Genomic DNA, 17,706 nt, shown 5'->3' on the forward strand with positions numbered 1-17,706 from the left:
AGTTTGAACAAAGTTCAAAGACTATTCCCTTTAATTTAGAAAAAAAACTTCTATCTTATTGTCTGATCTTGTTATCTCTTGTACTTTATGTTTCTTCTTTAAGGATATGATTTCTCTCTTATCACACTCAAATTGGATCAATGTACAACATGGAAACAGTGTAGAGACTGACAGGTTGCTTTCTGTGGGGGTGGGTGGGGGAGGGAAGTAGGATTGGGGGGAAATTGTAGAACTCAGAATAAATGAAATCTTTAAAAAACATAAAAAAAATTCTTATTCTCCCTATTTTGCAGATGAGGAAACTAAGGCAAACTAAAGTTAAGTGACTTGCCCAAGAGAATACAGTCACTAAGTATCTGGAGCAGAAGTTGAACTCCTCTGCAAGCTGACTGGTGCTTTATCTATTCTGCAACTGGTTTTGGACATGTTGAGAATGAGATGCTTATGGGAAATCTAGTTCAAAATGTACAATAGATTGCTGATGATTCAGGAATGGAGTTCAAAAAATTAGGACTGGAGAAATATATAGATATGGATAAATGTGTGTGGGTGTACATTTGTATATGTATTTCTATTTATAATACATGCATATATATACATATATATACATATATATACATATATATATACACACATACACATGTATTTTAATATATATGGATGAGGCAAGTTGATTACTTGGAAATGGAGTTCCAAAAAGATTAGGGTTGGAGAAATTCTATTTATAATACATGCATACGTGTACATATACACACATGTTTTAATATATATGGATGAGACAGTATGGCTTGGTGGATACCAGGTCTTGGAGTCATCAAGACTTGGATTCAGGTTCTGAATCCTCACATATACTGGCTGTGGGACCCTGGACAATTAACCCAACTTCCTAAGATCCTAAGCTACAGAAGGTGCTGGCCTGTATGAGTAGTTTCCTTCCTGGGAATCCTAGATTCTGTCCCTGTCACTACCACAAAATGAATGGTAGGTAATAGGGGGAAGGGGTATGGAGAGCCCTCACCACTGAGGGATCAGGAAAGGCTTCATATGGAAGGTGGTCCTATATAAGGGCAAAGTGTTGTACAATTCATTTGGAATAGGAAGTTCAGGTCTTTTTGACTGAAGCTGGTTCCTTTTCTTCCTCTTTCTTGTTTTAACTATGTTCAGCTTGGAGCTTGCCACTCTCAAGTCTCTTGAATTTTCAGGAGCATCTTTCCTGGGTACTGGCAGTATACTACAAAGGCTGTACTTTCTAGAAGCAGCTGTGAAATATATGCCTGGGTTTGGCTTTAGAGACTAGTCTATTGCTGAGTGAGACAGTGGAAGTTTTTAGAATTTTCAAATTCATAGAAGGAAAAGAAAGTGGAGGTTGGAAAAGAAGGGAGCAGATCCACTGCTGGGCAAGAGTCTCACTTATCTCCAGTATTGGGCAGCTGGGAACTGGGTTATAGAGGTCAGAAGGTGGAGTCCCACCTCAGGGTCCTTTTCTATTTTTTGTTCAAGATTGGTGTACTTGTCTAGAAAAATATTTATCAACCCCTCTGAGGGATGCATCGGGTTAATAAGTGGGGATAAAATGTCTGGCAAGCCCAGTGCCCTCTTTGATGCCAGAGGCTCAAACAAAAGTTTGGCATGCTCTAGCTTAGACACCCTGACCCCATCCTCTCACTTGCTTTGCTGATTGTCACCCCGACAAAGCTGACTGCTGATGCCTAATGCATCGAGGAATGCAGAACCATCGGGAGCCCCATCTGAAAGCTTGGAGAATGTCTTGATTAAATTTGCATCAGAGGGGCAGAAATGCCCCAACACAAAGGGAGTTTTGAGAAGCCTGGCTGGACCTTCAGAGAATGAATGTTCTAGTTAAGTGTGGCCATGACCTGTAGCACTTCACATGCCAGAGACACAGTTTGATTGTCCTCCCCAGGGACTGTGTGCCTACTGGGGAGTGGGCTGGGAGTGGGGGTGGGGAGCAGAGGCACACTTAGTGGGGCTCTCTTTTGGGCTGCCCAATTTTTGATCCCAGTCTGAAAATACCAATGCTGTTTAGCCAGTGTGCCTGAATGCTGTTGCTACTCTCATTCCCCCATAGCTCCTCCCAGGAAACTCTACATTTATTGTCCTTCTGGAAATGGAAGCAAGATGGTTTTCCACCTCCTGGGTGTCCAGGCCTTGCTCCTTTGCCCTTCCCTTCTCCTCTGGGTCTGGCAGCTCTTCTGAAAGCCCCCATTGTCCTCAACTTCTTTCCCTGAAGAAGAATGCTGACTCTTGAGGGCAGGATGTCAGGGCAGTGCCCCTGAGACAGCTCTCTCCATCATCATTCATGCTGTACTCAGTCTCTCCTGCACCCCCCCCCCAAGGGCCCCAAACTGAATCAGGGACAAGATGGATTAGTGGAGGCCCAAGCAGAGTAGCACCCGTCACTGAGTAACCCCACAGCCTGGCTTAGTACTGGCTCTCCTTAGGTAGTATGTCTCAAGGCAGACCTTAACCACATGGCTTGTTGGACTGCCCAGTCTACCGGATAATGTTGAAATGACCTTATGGATTTCCTTCCTTTATCATCATTTAAGGAGAGAGCTCAGCGTGGACATCTCATTTCTCACCAGGCTGTACTCACTGCTCTGGGACTTCTCTGACCTCTTCACCAGAGTCCCCATCCAGAACCCTCTCTTTTTCCCTTTATCCATGACCCTGTTCTCTACAGCTTCCATTAGACTGGAAGCTCCTCAAGAACAGGGGCAATCTTTCTTTTTTCATATTTGTATCCTCAGCTCTTAGAACAGCATCTGGATCATAGTAGGTGCTTAATCACTGTTTATTAACTATTACTAATACTCTAGCATTTTACATCTCCATTTTCTACAGATATTCTTTGAAACAGAATAAAAACAACGTTTTCAGTGAGATGTAACATTCATACATCAAAGAGTTTCTTCTATACTCTAGGCCACATTTTTTTTTTGTGTTCTGTGGTCTTTCCATCCTAATCTAATTAACACATTTTCCCTGGGACTCTTTATTTTTGTAGGGGCCTTGTGCTGGTCACTAATTATGATCTCAGTTAGTCAGTCAATAAGTATTTGTTAGCCATAGGCACAGTGCTTAGGGTTGTGAATCTAAGTATGAAACAATCTCTTCAAAATTTTTGTATTCCACTGGAGTAGACAGCAAATACATAGAAAATTAATTACAGGTCAAAGTTAATCGTGCATATGTATAATATGTATACATGGAGATATTGGGTTGATTACAAGGTGGTTTGGAAGAAAGGGAACTGGCAAAGCTTTCATGCAGAAGACGATGACTGAGCTGTACCTTCAAGGAACAAATGGGGACCTGTAGAAGCTGAGAGGAAGAGAGAGGCAGCCAGTGCAAAGATAAGGAGATGACCAGAAAGAGTGAGAAATAAAGAGAAGGCCATTTGACTGAAAATAAAGTGGAGGAAAGGGATCGTTGTCCAGTGATTTTGGAAAGGTAGTTCAGGGTGGGGGGCTTTGAAAGTTATGGAGAAGTTTATCATTTCATCTTTGAGACCACAGAAAGCTCCAGGAATTGGTTGTGTAGGAGAGTCACATAGTCAGAACTTCCTTATGTGTCCGATAGGTATCTGGTGGATGTTCTATGATCTGGATGGCAAAGAGATCTGAGGTGGAGGCCATTTAGTAGGTGATAATCTAGGCAAGAGATGATGAGGCCTGAACGAACATGGTCATTGTGTGAGTGCAGAGGAGTCAGATGAGAAAAATACTGTGACTGGAGAAATGACCAGATTGGATTGCGGGGGCGGGGGGGGGGGTGTGATGGAGAGTGAGCTAGTGAACCTGAGACACTGGAAAGAAAATGGTGCCATAGCAGAAATAGGCAAGAAGAATGATGCCAACATAATCCATGTGGGCCTGCTGGTCTTGTGCAGCTCTTATCTATTAATTCCCCAACATGTTGAGAATATCTTCCTTGCATTCCCTTCACATTACATCCCCTGCTTTTGCTTTATTAGCACTCCCCCATTTTTTGTGGTCATACATTTTTCTGATGACAGATGTCCTTAAAAATCACTGCTTTCAAAATCTTAATCTATGAGAAAAAAATTGAAACAAATTTCTCTGATAAAGACCCCATTTCTCAAACATTTATAACTGAGTCAAATTTATAAAAATAAGAGCCATTCCCCAATTGACAAATGATCTAAAGGCATAAACAGTTTTCAGATGTGGTCATCAATGCTCTCTATAGCCATATTTTTTTTAAAAAAAGTTCTACTTGCAATAGTTTGGAGAAATGCAAATTAAAACACTTCTGAAGTACAGCCTTATACTTACTAGATTGGCTAATAGGACTGAAAAAATGACATATATTAGAGGGAATGTAGGGAAAATGAGACAGTGCACTGTTGGAGTTGTGAGGTGATTCAGCTATTCTGTAGGACAATTTGGAACTAGACCCAAAGGGCTATAAAACCATGCCAACTTTTGATCTAGCAATGCCACTACTAGGTCTGTATTTCAAAAGAGATGAAAAACAAACAGGAAAAGGACATTAAATATATATGAATATTTATAGAAGTTCTTTTCTGGTAACAAGGAATTGGAAATTGAGGGGATGTCCATCAGTTGGGGAATGGCTGAACAAATTGTGGTATGTGATTATAATGGAATGCTATTCTGCTATAGAAATGATGAGCATGATGATTTCAGTAAAACCTGGAAAGACTTTCATGAGCAGATGCAATGGAAAATATCCTGCATACAAAGTAACAGCAATACTGTAGATGTTCAATTGTGAATAATTTACCTATTCTCAGCAATGCTGTGACCCAAGACAACACTGAAGGACCCCAGAGAGTGAGAGTATAGTGTCTGAATACAGTGGTTTCTTTCTTTCTTTCTTTCTTTTTTGAGAGGAGGTCTATGTTTTCTTTCAACATATGACTATTATGGAAATGATTTTTTAAATGTTGCTTGTAATGTCCCTGCATTCTACTCATACTTCTGAATTTCAGCTTTTCAAAGACTATTATTCTATGATTTTGCATCCCATAGCATCCCTAGAACACTTGTTAAAGAGATAGAACTTAGGATGTGGGAGATGATCCCCTCCCCCAAGGACCTTAATATTAGATTCAAAAGAGATGATGCACAAAAGTACGGGGGGGGGGAAAAGTAGAAAAGAGGGATAACAGCCACTACATGGCCTGGTCCAGGGTCATGGTCCAGACTTTTACCACTATTATCTTATTGCATCCTCCACAACAATTCTGGGAGGTAAGTGCTGTTAGTATCATCCCTTATTTTACAGTTGAAGAAACTGAGGCAAGAGAATTAAATGACTCATTCAGGGTCACACAGCCAGAAAGTATCTTGAGACTGAATTTTAAATCAGGTTCCTAGTGCTCTATCCATTCTTGTCTACCTCCACCATCAGCTGGCTACATGAAAAAGTCCTACAATATGAGCCAGAAGATAGAGCAGTATTATTCTGTGGAAAAGAGAGTTTGATGTGGGATCAAAGAGCCCCTGAGCAAGCAGGGCTTGAACTGAGTCAGGTGTGGTTGGCAAGCATTTATGAAGTACCAGCTGTTTGCTAAGTGTTGGACTCTTGAAGATGAGTAGAATCTCCACCCACCAAAAGGGTCAGAGTAGAGTTTGGGCAGGGAGATGATCATGACAGTTGCACAAGGGCCCAAGTCTAGGTCATATTCCAGTTTCCCTAACTACCAACCACAGGGGAGGTGTCAGGAGGGGGCATTAGAAGGCAAGGCATGTCCACACAGGAGAGGACCTTGAGCACCAAACAAAGAATTTGGATTTTATTTGGAAGGCAAGAGGGAGTGATAAGTGTTTTTAAAATTAAAGTCAGGGCAGTTAGGTGGTGCAGTGGATAGAGCACCAGCCCAGGAGTCAGGAGTACCTGAGTTCAAATCCGGCCTCAGACACTTCATAATTACCTAGCTGTGTAGCCTTGGGGCAAGCCACTTAACCCCATTGCCTTGCAAAAAATAAATAAATAAAAAATAAAATTAAAGTGATTAAATTACCTGCTGAGAAGGAGTGGAGGACTTATATGATTCACACAGCACCATTTTGTGAATGTCGATCCTTTAATTTTAAAAATGGGTGGAAGGAGAAGGGTATGGGGAACAAGAAGGCCAGTGGTGATACAGATTGAGGAAGTGTTAACTCCATTTAGGATTGACAGGGAGGAATGGAAATATTTGAGAAATATAAAGAAAAAAAATAACCAGTAGATCTAAATGAGGAAGAAGGATCACAGTAATATTCCTTTCCATTGTGATGAATAGGTCCCAGTGCCCACTGCCTATTGTGGACCCCTTTTCTCTGGAAAATGGGATGAAGGTCAGCCAGAATTATTCCAAGGGGGGATTTCTAAACCAGATTTGAAACATAACTTCCCAGTGAAAACACAAGGAAAGAAAAATCCAAGACCTTAGTACTGTTCCTCAGTCTCAACTGGTCACTCCCTTCCCCTCTGTCCCTGACTCTACTACACAGTTTGTTCACCCCAGATATAGGTCATTCTGTTCAGTGATTTTTGTTTTCAGTCATTTTAGCCCTGTCCTACTCTTCCTGATCCTATTTGGGGTTTTCTTGGCAGAGATGCTGGACTGGTGTGCCATTTCCTTCTCCAGTTCATTGACAGATGAGGACACTGAGGCAAACAGGTTTAAGGGACTTGTCCAATGTTGCACAGTTAGTAAGTATCTGAGGTCAAATTTGAACTTGGGTCTTCCTGACCCTAAGCCCAGCACTTTATACACCGTGCCACCTAACTGTTCCTTGTTTAGTGGTACATAGAGATTTAAAAACAGAGATCCTTAACCCAAGACCCATGGGAATTTAGACTGGAAAAAAACATTACATTCTTTTTTTCTTTCTTTTTTCTTTTTTTTTTCCTTTGGAAAAGCAATGGGGCTAAGTGACTTGCCCAAGTGCCTGAATCTGGATTTGAATTCAGGTCCCCCTAACTTCAGGGCCACTGGGCCACCTAACTGCCCCATACACTCTTAATTTCACTAACCCCTAAATGAAATTAAATGTTTTCTTCATTTATTTAAAACCATATTTAAGGCTTCACCAGACTGCCAGAGGGTGGAACATAAAGGGCTAGAAACCTCTGCTCCAGTGTATTGGAGTGGTGGTTGCAGATGGCATAGTTGCCCTTTGAAAAGATAACTCCTCATCCTCTGCCATCTCTATATTATGTTGCAAACCTACTCTACTCCCCATTGCTCCTTTCTGCTCTGACCAGCATTTTTAGACTTTTCTAAAGAATCAGGGAGCTTACCCTAACCCAGAATCGTGCAATGGAAGGAGCTTCAGACTGTTAGAACCTGGCTCTGCATCATATTATTTGTGTGATCTTGGTCAAGTCCCTGCCTCTCTCTGGCCCACAGATTTCTTCATTTCTAAAGTGATAGAAGGGTTTAGACTAGATGACTACTGAAGTACTTCTAGCTCCAAATCTGTGATTTTTTTAAAGCTCTACTCTCTGTGATTTATCTTCTTGCCTTATTAACCTCTAGCTATGCATGGTCCAACAAACTGACCTTCTCTCCTTTCTTTACGCATGATAATTCATCTTCTTAAATGCTCACTCACTCTCCCTCTCTGTTTCTCTCTCTCTCTCTCTCTCTCTCTCTCTCCTCCCCTGCCCCCCCCTTTGTGTATGTCTCTGTTTCTCCTTTGTTCCACCGATAGAATATAGTTTTCATTAGCTGATGCTTTGTACATAGTAGGAGTTTGATGGAGTTCTAACATGCTTGTCCCCATCTACACTGAAGCATTGGAGAGCCTATTTAGTCAACTTCTGGGTAACCAGAGGCCCCCTGAGATTTGACCTGGGGTGTTGGGTCATGATGCTTATACTTAGGGCATAGATCCAACCTCCTTCCCCTACCCCATTACCTCCTTGGTGGTTTGTGGTTTCAGAAAAGCCCCAAAGAATGTCATGAGGAGCTGGGGCTGCCGCCTCAGGTTTATCTTTTCCTCTGAGGGGCCTTTGTAAGAACAGAAATCCTAGCTCCCTAAGCTGTAAAGATAACAACATAGCCTAACTCCAGTCCCTAGTTGTTAATTCATTCAATAGATTTTTATTAAGTGACTGAATAATTCCTGTTTATATGGTGCTTCACTATTTACAAAACACTTCCTCACTCAGCTGTGGGCCATGACTCATCTCTTTGGCCCTCAGTTTCCCCAACTATAGTTTGACCCAGATGATCCCTAAGGTCCCCTTTACCTCCAGAGCTTTGAAATATATAAGTATGTTCATTCTCCACTTTACAGTTGAGGGAAGTAAAACTTCAGGAGAAGGGGTGACTCACCTGTAGCCCCCCCAAATAACTGGGAGATAACAGCAAGGAATCAGATTCCCATCCTTAGAGCCCTGGTCTGTACTCTCTACTCTTTTCATTGTCCTGGGGTCTCCTGCACGGTCCATGTCCCCAACGAACTGACTTGGATAGTCAGGGAGCTTGGGCACTAAGTTAGGAAGATAGATAGGATATACCACGGCTCCTCATTCCCTCATTCTTTCCATCCTGCGACTCCCCCAGCTCTGATTGCTGCCTTCCCTTTGTTGAAGAAACCTGTTCCAGTTTCTTGGGAGATTCCACCAGATTTGAGCCCTGAGGAGATGGGATGTTGAGCAATCCCTTCTATGTGGCTCTCTGTTTCCCCCTGGTGAGATCCCTAAGGGTAAGGACAGGGGTCTAAAAAACCCACCCAGTTAGCCCACCTGGAGCCCTTACTCTCCTCCCTTCCCTTCTTCTCCTCTGGCTTGATCTTACAGGGGATTCTCTATCGGCAGCTCCAGGGGCACCAAAACATCTGAGGCCCCTCCTCCAACATTACCCTGTTCCTGGTTCCTCTTCTTTAAAGTATTTAATCAGCATTTTTCCCAGTGCCTGGGCATTTCCTGGGCTGACCCTCCTGTTTCTCTGCTTCCTACCAGGCTATCTTCCTCTTTTCACATTCCCACTCCCAGCTTTGGGGTGAACTCTGTTACCTCCTGACCCCCAGCCTCCTCTATCTGGTCTCTTCAGCCTCTTCTGCTGAGGCCTAATTGGGGGGATGGGGGGCTTCCTATTCATCCCCAGCGCCCTCCCTCCACTGCCAAGTCACAGATTCCTCATCTTCTCCAGTCTCTGGGAGAGCTGTACTCTTGGGTTGCCTTTCTGACTTTTTTCCTTCTCACTGGTCCCAGCTCCCAGTCTGCCTGTGTGCCCACCCAAGGAGCCCCATGGTCCCAAGTATCTCATTTCTCTTTCAGTCTGGTGGGCCCTGCAGCCATTAGGACTAGGAAACAGTGGGCAGTTCAAGGTAGGAGAGGGAAGGCTGAGCCAGAGGATCTGAGTCTGAAGCTGGGCTTCATGCATCTGCTAGGTGAGGCTGGGCACCTGTGTAACCTCAAGTAGCTCATTCCTCATCTGCTAAGGGGGGTCTTGGACCACTGGATTCTTAAGTACTCTCCCAGCTCCAAATCCTATGCTCTCCAAGATAATTGAGCCCCTGGAATGACCTCGGGAATGAAACACATTCATCCTAGAATAATTCTGGGCATTGGAGACATCATCTGCTCCTAGCTCCAAAGTTGCCTTCCCCAGGGAGGGACGGTGGAGCACCACAGAATTCATGGACCCATCATTCTGGGAAAGGAAACAATGTAGGTTTTAAAAGATCATCCAGTTGGAGGGTTTTCTTTGCCCTTTCCCAGCAATGACGCACACTCCCCAAGCAGAGTGGCCACTCTGGGCAGGGCTATAGCCTCCAGCTGACCATCCCCAGGAGGTAGAAACATAAATCGTCTGAACTCTGAAGGCCAGCCATATGCAGGAGGAACTGGTCCCCATGCTGCCTCTTCCTGCCTCCTTTCCCCACAAAGCATAGACCCCCGTGGGATGTGGTGGTCTAGCTTGGCTGGACTATGTGAGAAGAGCTTCTGGCTCACTAATGGGTGCCAGGTCGGAGCATCAGGGAAGGCCTTCCAGGATGCCAAGCGTCCTGTCTGTCAAGCCTGAGAAGGGAGGTCCCCTCCCAGAGGAATCAACTCATGGCAAGCTTGACCAAGTCTAACAGTGCACTGGGCCTGGAATCAGAAAGACCTAAGTTCAAATCTAGCCTCAGACACCTACTATTGGCTGACTCTGGACAAGTCACTTTACCCTGGTGGCCTCGGTTTCCTCATCTGTAAAATGAGCCAGAGAAGGAAGTGGCAACCACTGTAGTGTCTCTACCACAAAAACTCCAACAACAAAGTACGGTTGCATTCCCCATAGAATATATGCTCTTTTGGGCAGGGCTTGTGCTTTATTTTGTCCATATATCCCATGTCTAGCACACTACCATGCTCGTAGGAGACACTTAATAAACACATGAGGTTGAGCTGAACTGAGAGCTTTCCCACCCAATAGTTGCAGTTGCTTAACCATGGCCTAATCTACCTGCATGATGAGAAAATAATTTTCTCTCTGTAAAGAAAGAACAGGGTTTGTCCTGAAGGAACTGGATTCAAATCTTGCCTCTGCCTCATAGCCTTGTCATCATGGCAAAAGTCATTTTAACCCCTCTGGGCCTAGAGAGCCCTCCTGTAAAATTAGGAAGTGGGTTAGACCATCTCTGGGGTCCTTTCCAGCTCCATGACTAGGACACTGTGACAGACTTGTTTCAGTAAAGATCAGTTGGAAAGCACTTTGTGGGGAGATTCTACTAGCAGTTAGCTATTAGCTAACTTTGTCAACCTTCAAGTTCTATAGAAATTTCAAATATTACTATTATTGTATTTCTCTCCCTCTCTCTCCACCAGGTAGGTACTTTCCCTTTTTCCTTAGGGAAACTTCATCCCTGTCTCCCAGAGTGATGAGTCAATTTTCTGTTTTACTGAAAAGGGACAAAAGATAGTTCTGAGTTTGTTAGTAAACATTTATTAAGCTCCTATTAAGCACCAGGTCCCAGACTTTGTGGCAGGAGGTATCAGTGTTCCTGGGGGAGGCTGAGGCTGCTGGGAGCTGGTTCCCATTGCTGGTTCCGGTTCAGTAAGCCAAGCAGGAGCCTCCCAGCCACCAGCCACACCTCGGCAGTGCGTGGAGTGGCGCAGGCCAGGGCCTGCCCTGGCCAGAAGTCCCAGCACTCGTGAGTTTCAGAATAAGAGACTTGTTTCACTTCCTATCCCTCAGAATGAGCATTGTTAAATATTCCACATCTTCAACTCTAAATTTAGGCTCTTTTTTTTCCAGGGTAAGGTTACTATGAAAACATTCACGAAAGAGTTTTGCCCAAAGTAATTTTCCCCTCCTTCTTTTTGGTTTCCTGCAATGTTTAGATGACTCATTCTCTTCCAAGAAGTTTTAAAAAGAGATGCATGTTGTGTGATAGTACACAAAGACAGTTCTGTTTATTCTCTTTTTCTACCCTGCCCAATATCCCCTTTTTTTTTTTTAAGGGGAAGGAAAAGGGCTTTGCAGCATCCATTGTATTCCATCCAAGGCTTCAGCAGTTTTTGTTGATGGGGGATGGGCAATAAATAACCTTCTTGTCCTTGGATAGGGTCCCCTTGCAAATTCTTTATCAGCCCCTCTGCTGTGGCCAACTGAAGCCTGACTTCAGAACTGGGGAGAGGGGAGCCACTAGTGGTTCCCCTCACAAAGGCACAAGACTGAGGTTTTTGATCTAGCTAACCAAACTGTAGGTTCCTCCCTTTATCATCTGAAAAGGAAGAGGCTTGCCTGCTTCCTCTTTGTGCTAGAATTGCTCCCCCGCTACTGTAGGCTTCCACCCTGGGCTAGAGTTCCCAGATCATCTCCCAGCCCAGCCCTGTAATGTCCTCTATGGGGCCCTGAGGAAGGGGAGGACTAAGACATGTTGCTCCTGGAGTCTGTTTACATAAACAGGAATAATCACGGGGAAGCTTCCTTCCCCCAAGTGGCCCAGACACAAAAGGAAATATCTACCCGGGCTTCACTGCAATTTTTTTCCCTTTCTTTCCCTCTCCTATTGGGTTTAATTATGTGAGCCTGTGGCTCACATAACAGGATAGAAGGAATAGGTGTCTTTTCCTGTAACCCCAATGGCCAGAGGTGGCCTGGAGTTTGGCAGGGGCAGCTGGCCCTGAGGCTGGAGAGCAATAGGGTGGGAAGTGATCCCTGCGGTTCCTATCCTGACCCTACCTCTGCCTCTGAGGCCACAGAGGGATGAGTCACTGGGTCTGATTTCCCCTCCCCAGATGCAGATGATGGTGCTTGTGGGGTTCACCCAGAGTCCCGGTCTAGGTAGGGCTTTAACGCCTCCAGAGTGCTTCACACACCTCAGCTCATTCATCTTCACCGCAGCCCTCTGAGGTGGGTGCTGTTCTCATTCCTGATTACAGATGGGGAAACTGAGGATCAGAGTGTTAAGTGGTTTTCCCAGGATCACAGAGCATAGAAGCATCTGAGGAGGGATTTAAACCAGGGCTTTTTGACTCCTCCAACTCTTGAATCTCCTCTGCCAGCACCTCTCCAAGAGGAGACATCTAGTTATGTGGCTGACTCTAGGGATTGGGATCTTGGAAGAATGATAGAAACAATAGGAATAGAAGCCTGGAAAGACCTTCCTGAGGCCTTCCTACTTGATAAGCAAAGGAAACTTGTTTGTTGCCTCTCATTGCAGTGTTGAGAAGTAAATCAGTTGATAAAGCAACATTGACTAGTGAATCCTGGCAGCAGATCATACAGAGTCATTGAATTTTAGAGCTGGAAGAGTTCTTTGTCCAGCCTCCTTACAGATGGAAAAACTGAGTGGTTAGGAGACCTCTGCCAAAGCACATTCACAGGCAGCCACAGAACTGGGTCCCAGTGCTTGGGGGTGTCCTGGGTGAGATGCAGACCTGCGGCCCCTCCTGACTGCTGGTCCTGCAATTACCTCCACCTTGCAATGCCTCCCTTCTAATGCCATTTGAAAAGAGTGCTCTGCCTGATGAATAAAGGAAGTTAGGGTCATGACTTGGCATGTTCCTGGCTCAATGGGCAGCTCCCTCTGCCAGGAGCATCCTCTGTCTGGAGCTAAATGGTTTGAGAGTGTGCTGGGTAATATTGAACCATCCATGGGAGAGGCCCTGTTAGGGTCTGATTGTCTGTGTGTGTGTGTGTGTGTGTGTGTGTTTGTGTGTGTGTGTGGGGGCACATGCGCGCTTGTGTTTGAAAGAAAAGATGCTGGAAGAACAGATGAACAAGGACTTTTTCCTCCCCTGGACCTATTAATAAAATGCCAACCTGCCTCATCTCCTACTTTCCTGGCTTTGGCATTAAACACGTAGGACAGAAAGCATGTTTTTTTTCCCCCTTCCTTTTCTCTTTCCTTCTCTTGTCCCTTTTCTCTCTCTCCCTGTCCCTTCTCTCCCCTTCCCTCTTTCCCTTTCTTTCATTCTCTTTTATTTATTTTTATTTTTACAACTTATTTATTTATTTTTGGTTGCAAGGCAATATGGGGTTAAGTGACTTGCCCAAGATCACACAGCTAAGGTAATAATATTAAGTATCTGAGGTCACATTTGAACTCAGGTCCTCCTGACTCCAGGCTCAGTGCTCTACTCACTGCACTACCTAGCTGCCCCTCATAACTCTTTTTAAAACAAATGTATTTATTTTCCCAACAAGATCTAAAGAATAATTTTCAACAATCATTTTTTTTTTGGTAAGGTTTGGGGTTACACATTTTTCCTTCCTCCTTTCCTTCTCTCTCCCCTCCCCTAGACTGAGAGTAACTTAATTAAGGTTGTACATGTATAACTAGCCATATTTCCATGCTGATCATATTATGAAAAAAAGAATCAGAACAAAAAAGAAAAAACTCTCATCCTCTTCTTATATAAATGCCCATATAGAAAAACTCTGATACATAAGCTAGCCTCTGCTTAATCAGGTACTTCCCTAGTATTTTGGAAGAATAAGAAAAGAAGAGATGAGCTCTGTGAATGGAAAATCTTGTGGTAATTTGGTACTAGAATGCTCGATTTGATTTCCATAGTCCATTACCATCCTAGATCTGAAAGTTTGAGAAGAGAATGTAATTTGGTATGCAAGGATTCCTAGTTAGCTTCTCTTTGTCAGAATAGGACATAAGACCTGAAATCTCTTCCTCTTCCCTTTTCCCTGAAAAACACTCACAACAGAAACTTCCATATGTGACTAATGGCTTTCAAGGTCTTTTTCTATTTTATTTCCAGGATTTACTATAGCCAGATAGTATTAACCCCTGGAGAAATTGAGCTGATAGTTGGATTTGATCTGCAATTCAGGAAACTCTATTTTGGACATGGTCATTAATAAGGGTGAAAAGTCTGATCAATACAAAATACACTTTCATTAATCTAATCTGTACCACTCACGGAACCCCAGCATTTCTGGAGTGAGGAGGTGCCTATATGACCTTCAGCAAGTCACCAAAGCTCCCCAGGTTTCCACCTTTCCTCTTCTGATCCATGAAAGGCTGGAACTACATGATCTGGGTCCCTTCCAGCTCTAAATCATTTATACTGTCCTTTGGGATCAAAATATAGTCTTTGGTGGGGAAGGGGGAGTATCCTGAGAACCTGTTGGGAGGAGAGGGCAGCTGCCTAGATGTTGAAAATGGAATCAGGAAGACCCTAATTCAAATCCTACTGTGGTCACTTAGCCGTGTGGCCCCTAAGTAAATCGATCTATAAAGTGATGATAATGGTAGCATGACCTCACAGGATTGTTGTGAGAATCAAGTGAGATTACATATGTGATCCTTAAAAGTACTCTATAAATGCTAGCCATTATTATTACTACTTCTGATTGACAAGAACCATGTGTAGTGATAACCATGGATTCTAGTTGGTTGTTGGGGAACTCCCGAGCTTATGGAGTCTAACCTGAGCCCATTCACCCAGCATTATTTCTTGAAATCTCCCTGTCGGTATTGAGCACTGAGCTGAAACAAAGCAAGGAAACTCGGCCCTTTTTCCCCACAGGGTTGTTCTAGCTGATTTTAGGTGCTAAGGGCACTTTGAGAAGAGGGATGGCTTCATTTTGGGAGCACACTGAGGGGTTATCTGTACTTAGTAAATGGGGCTCCTATTTGATTGGGTGAATGGTCCATTTGAAATTCCCATGGAGGTTATATGCTCCTTCCTTAGCATCCATCCATCCCTGTCCTGCTTCTTTTTCCAGGCCCCTGGAATGCTCTCCAGGTAGGATAGGGAGCACAGTCCCACCTAACAGGAGCTACTCAGCAGGATGTGGCTCTCAACCCAGCTCAACCTCACCCTGGGCCAGCTGAAAAATCAGAGACTGCAGTCCATTTCATCTCCTCTCTTATCACCTCTGCTCTGCTATGGATAAGGGCACATTTCATTTTATTAAAACTCCTTGAGTAATCTGACCATAATTGGGTCTGATCAGAGTGGTTATCTGATTTGCTAGGGTTAAATAATGGGCCTTAATTGAGTCTATGTTATTTGTAGAGCTTGCATTGCTCTTCCCTTTGTTGCAGCCCCACACACACACTTCTCAATTAACCTGAGTTTTTCTTTCATTGCAGAGCAAAGAAGTCGGCCAGCAACTACAGGACGATTTGATGAAGGTCTTGAATGAGCTCTATTCGGTAAATCAAGTGGGTTTCTTGGCCCTTTGTCACACAGAAGGAAACAGCCTCTGGCAGCTTGCTGCTGCAGTCATGTCCCAGCTTCAGAATTGATTGTGGCCTCTGGGGGAGTGGGGTTGAAGACATGGTCCCTGTTGGGCATGTCTGATGCTACCCTTTCCTGCTAGAGATCACCTCCTCATCTGCCTCCCCACCTCCATCACAAGAGCTCTTACCCACCATCAGTCCTGGCTGGGCCTCCATTGGTGGGGGGGAGCATAGAAGGATGAGTTTGAATCAAGCAGAGAACTCCAGGACTTGGGATAACAAAGATATCCCCATGATAAATAAGATCCCCTTCATAGGATGCAGCCCAAGCTCCAGGGGCCCATTCTCAGCTGTTGGCTAGGAAATTTCATTACGAGATCTCAAAAGGGAACTGCAAGTTTGAGCCAAGGGGCACTTCTGTGGAGGGAGACTGAGACCCTTGTTACCTTTCAGGATGAGCAGCCAGACACTCAGAGGAGCTCCCAGTGGAGTCTCCATGAAGAGACCTATTGCCAACCACATCCTGTGGCTGTGTGATGCCTGGAGCTGCTTTATGTTCTACAAACCCAGGGGGTTGGGTGTGTGTGTGTGTGTGTATGTGTGTGTGTGTGTGTGTGTGTGTGTGTGTGTGTGTGCCTGCATACGTGTATGTCTATATGTCTCTCCTCAAACCAAGTTCCATTTATTATTGTTTTCATATTATTGTTTAATTATTGTGTCATCTGCACCAACAGACACACATACCATCACCATCACCATCATAATTGCAGGGCAGGTTCCTAGACCCTGAGCATAGCTGTTTTCCAGAGATCCCTTCTTCAGACAGGCTGTGCCCAGGCTCTGAGTCAGTCCTGGAGGTTGCTTCATCCTGCTTCCAAGGGAGGGGATTGGTTTTCCAGATTTGCTTGTTTATTTGTTATGCCTTCTGTAGAAAGTGTGAGGGAAATACGAGGAACTGCATTTGGGTTCAGGAGGCTTTGCTTGGACACAGACATTTTATAAATGTCCGTGGAAGTGAATTTGTTGAATCAAGGTTCCATTTTCTTCTTCTGAGAAGATAGGTGTGGGCTCTTAAGCTCTTGTGATGGATGGTCAGTGCTCAGCCAGGAGATACAGTCCTGTGGTCAGCAGATGTAGCCCTACTGTTATTCTCTGGGTCACTTCATGCTGTGTGGACTCAGCTGCCTGGAAGCCCAGCCACGAGAACTGGGCTGTTTGGATTAACAGGGTTAGGCTGAGTGCCCTTTCCTCTCAACTGAAATTTAGGCAAGTTTTTTTTTCTTTTTTTTTTTAATAGAAGCATATTGAAGAGAACCATTTTCAGACTGGATGAATTTCCTGGACCTTTTGTCTGTTTAGCTCTTTACTTCTGCCTTTATTTTTAGAGTGTCTTCTAGCACTAGGAAGAGCTATTACTCCATCCTCCTGGCAAAGGAGTTGCCAAGATAGAAAACGGTCCATTTGCTCAGTAGTCAAGCCCTTTTAAAGAGGAAAAAAAATCATTTAAAATATCTTTGTTCAGGAACTCTGGGAAGCTTCTGACTTGCCACTCACTCTATGCAGGGCTGGCTGGTAGGAAAAGCCATTGGTTTTCATTTCAGTATGCCAGTTCAGGACTGTTAGGCTGGGTAGGTAAGGAAGAAGTGCATCCTAACTCTGTTGACCTTCCTCCCTGGGTCTATGACTTCTGATGGGAGATGATGAAGAGATTATTTAAGTTGGGATTTTCTTTTGGCAGGAGGCAGGGGAAAGGGCGTAAGTGGAACTTGAACTGAAGTGAGGAGAAGCCTGGGTTTTGCCACTTTAGTTTATGGAGAAACTTCCTGGCCTATTGCTCTTGTGTCTCTTCTCTACAGCCTTAGCCAGCTGTTTTGTTGGCTTCTGGGAAGACCAGATGTTTTAGTGAAAATTATGGAGTTCAGTCACTCATCCTAAAAATTAGTGTGTGTAGGGTGTAGTGCTCTCCTGAACCAGATGCAGATTGTTCTAGCCGGCCTTGGGCCAAAATCAGAAATTTCCTTAAGAGCTAGCTGAGGAGCCCAGACCCTTTCCTGAGATC

At 44.2% G+C, this 17,706-nt stretch overlaps 1 protein-coding gene across 13 annotated transcripts in view; it reads left to right on the forward strand.

Annotated features, from left to right (window-relative positions):
• SRGAP2 (SLIT-ROBO Rho GTPase activating protein 2) overlaps positions 1 to 17,706 on the forward strand; it is a 251,180-nt gene that overhangs the window by 145,864 nt on the left and 87,610 nt on the right. For all 13 annotated transcript variants that reach the window (XM_074222517.1, XM_074222516.1, XM_074222518.1 and 10 more), the window contains one exon: positions 15,558 to 15,620. In XM_074222517.1, coding sequence (XP_074078618.1) covers positions 15,558 to 15,620 — 63 coding nt within the window. The remainder of the gene's footprint in view (positions 1 to 15,557; positions 15,621 to 17,706) is intronic.

This window comes from Macrotis lagotis, chromosome 2 (assembly GCF_037893015.1).
Source record: "Macrotis lagotis isolate mMagLag1 chromosome 2, bilby.v1.9.chrom.fasta, whole genome shotgun sequence".
Classification (NCBI taxonomy): Eukaryota; Metazoa; Chordata; class Mammalia; order Peramelemorphia; family Peramelidae; genus Macrotis; species Macrotis lagotis.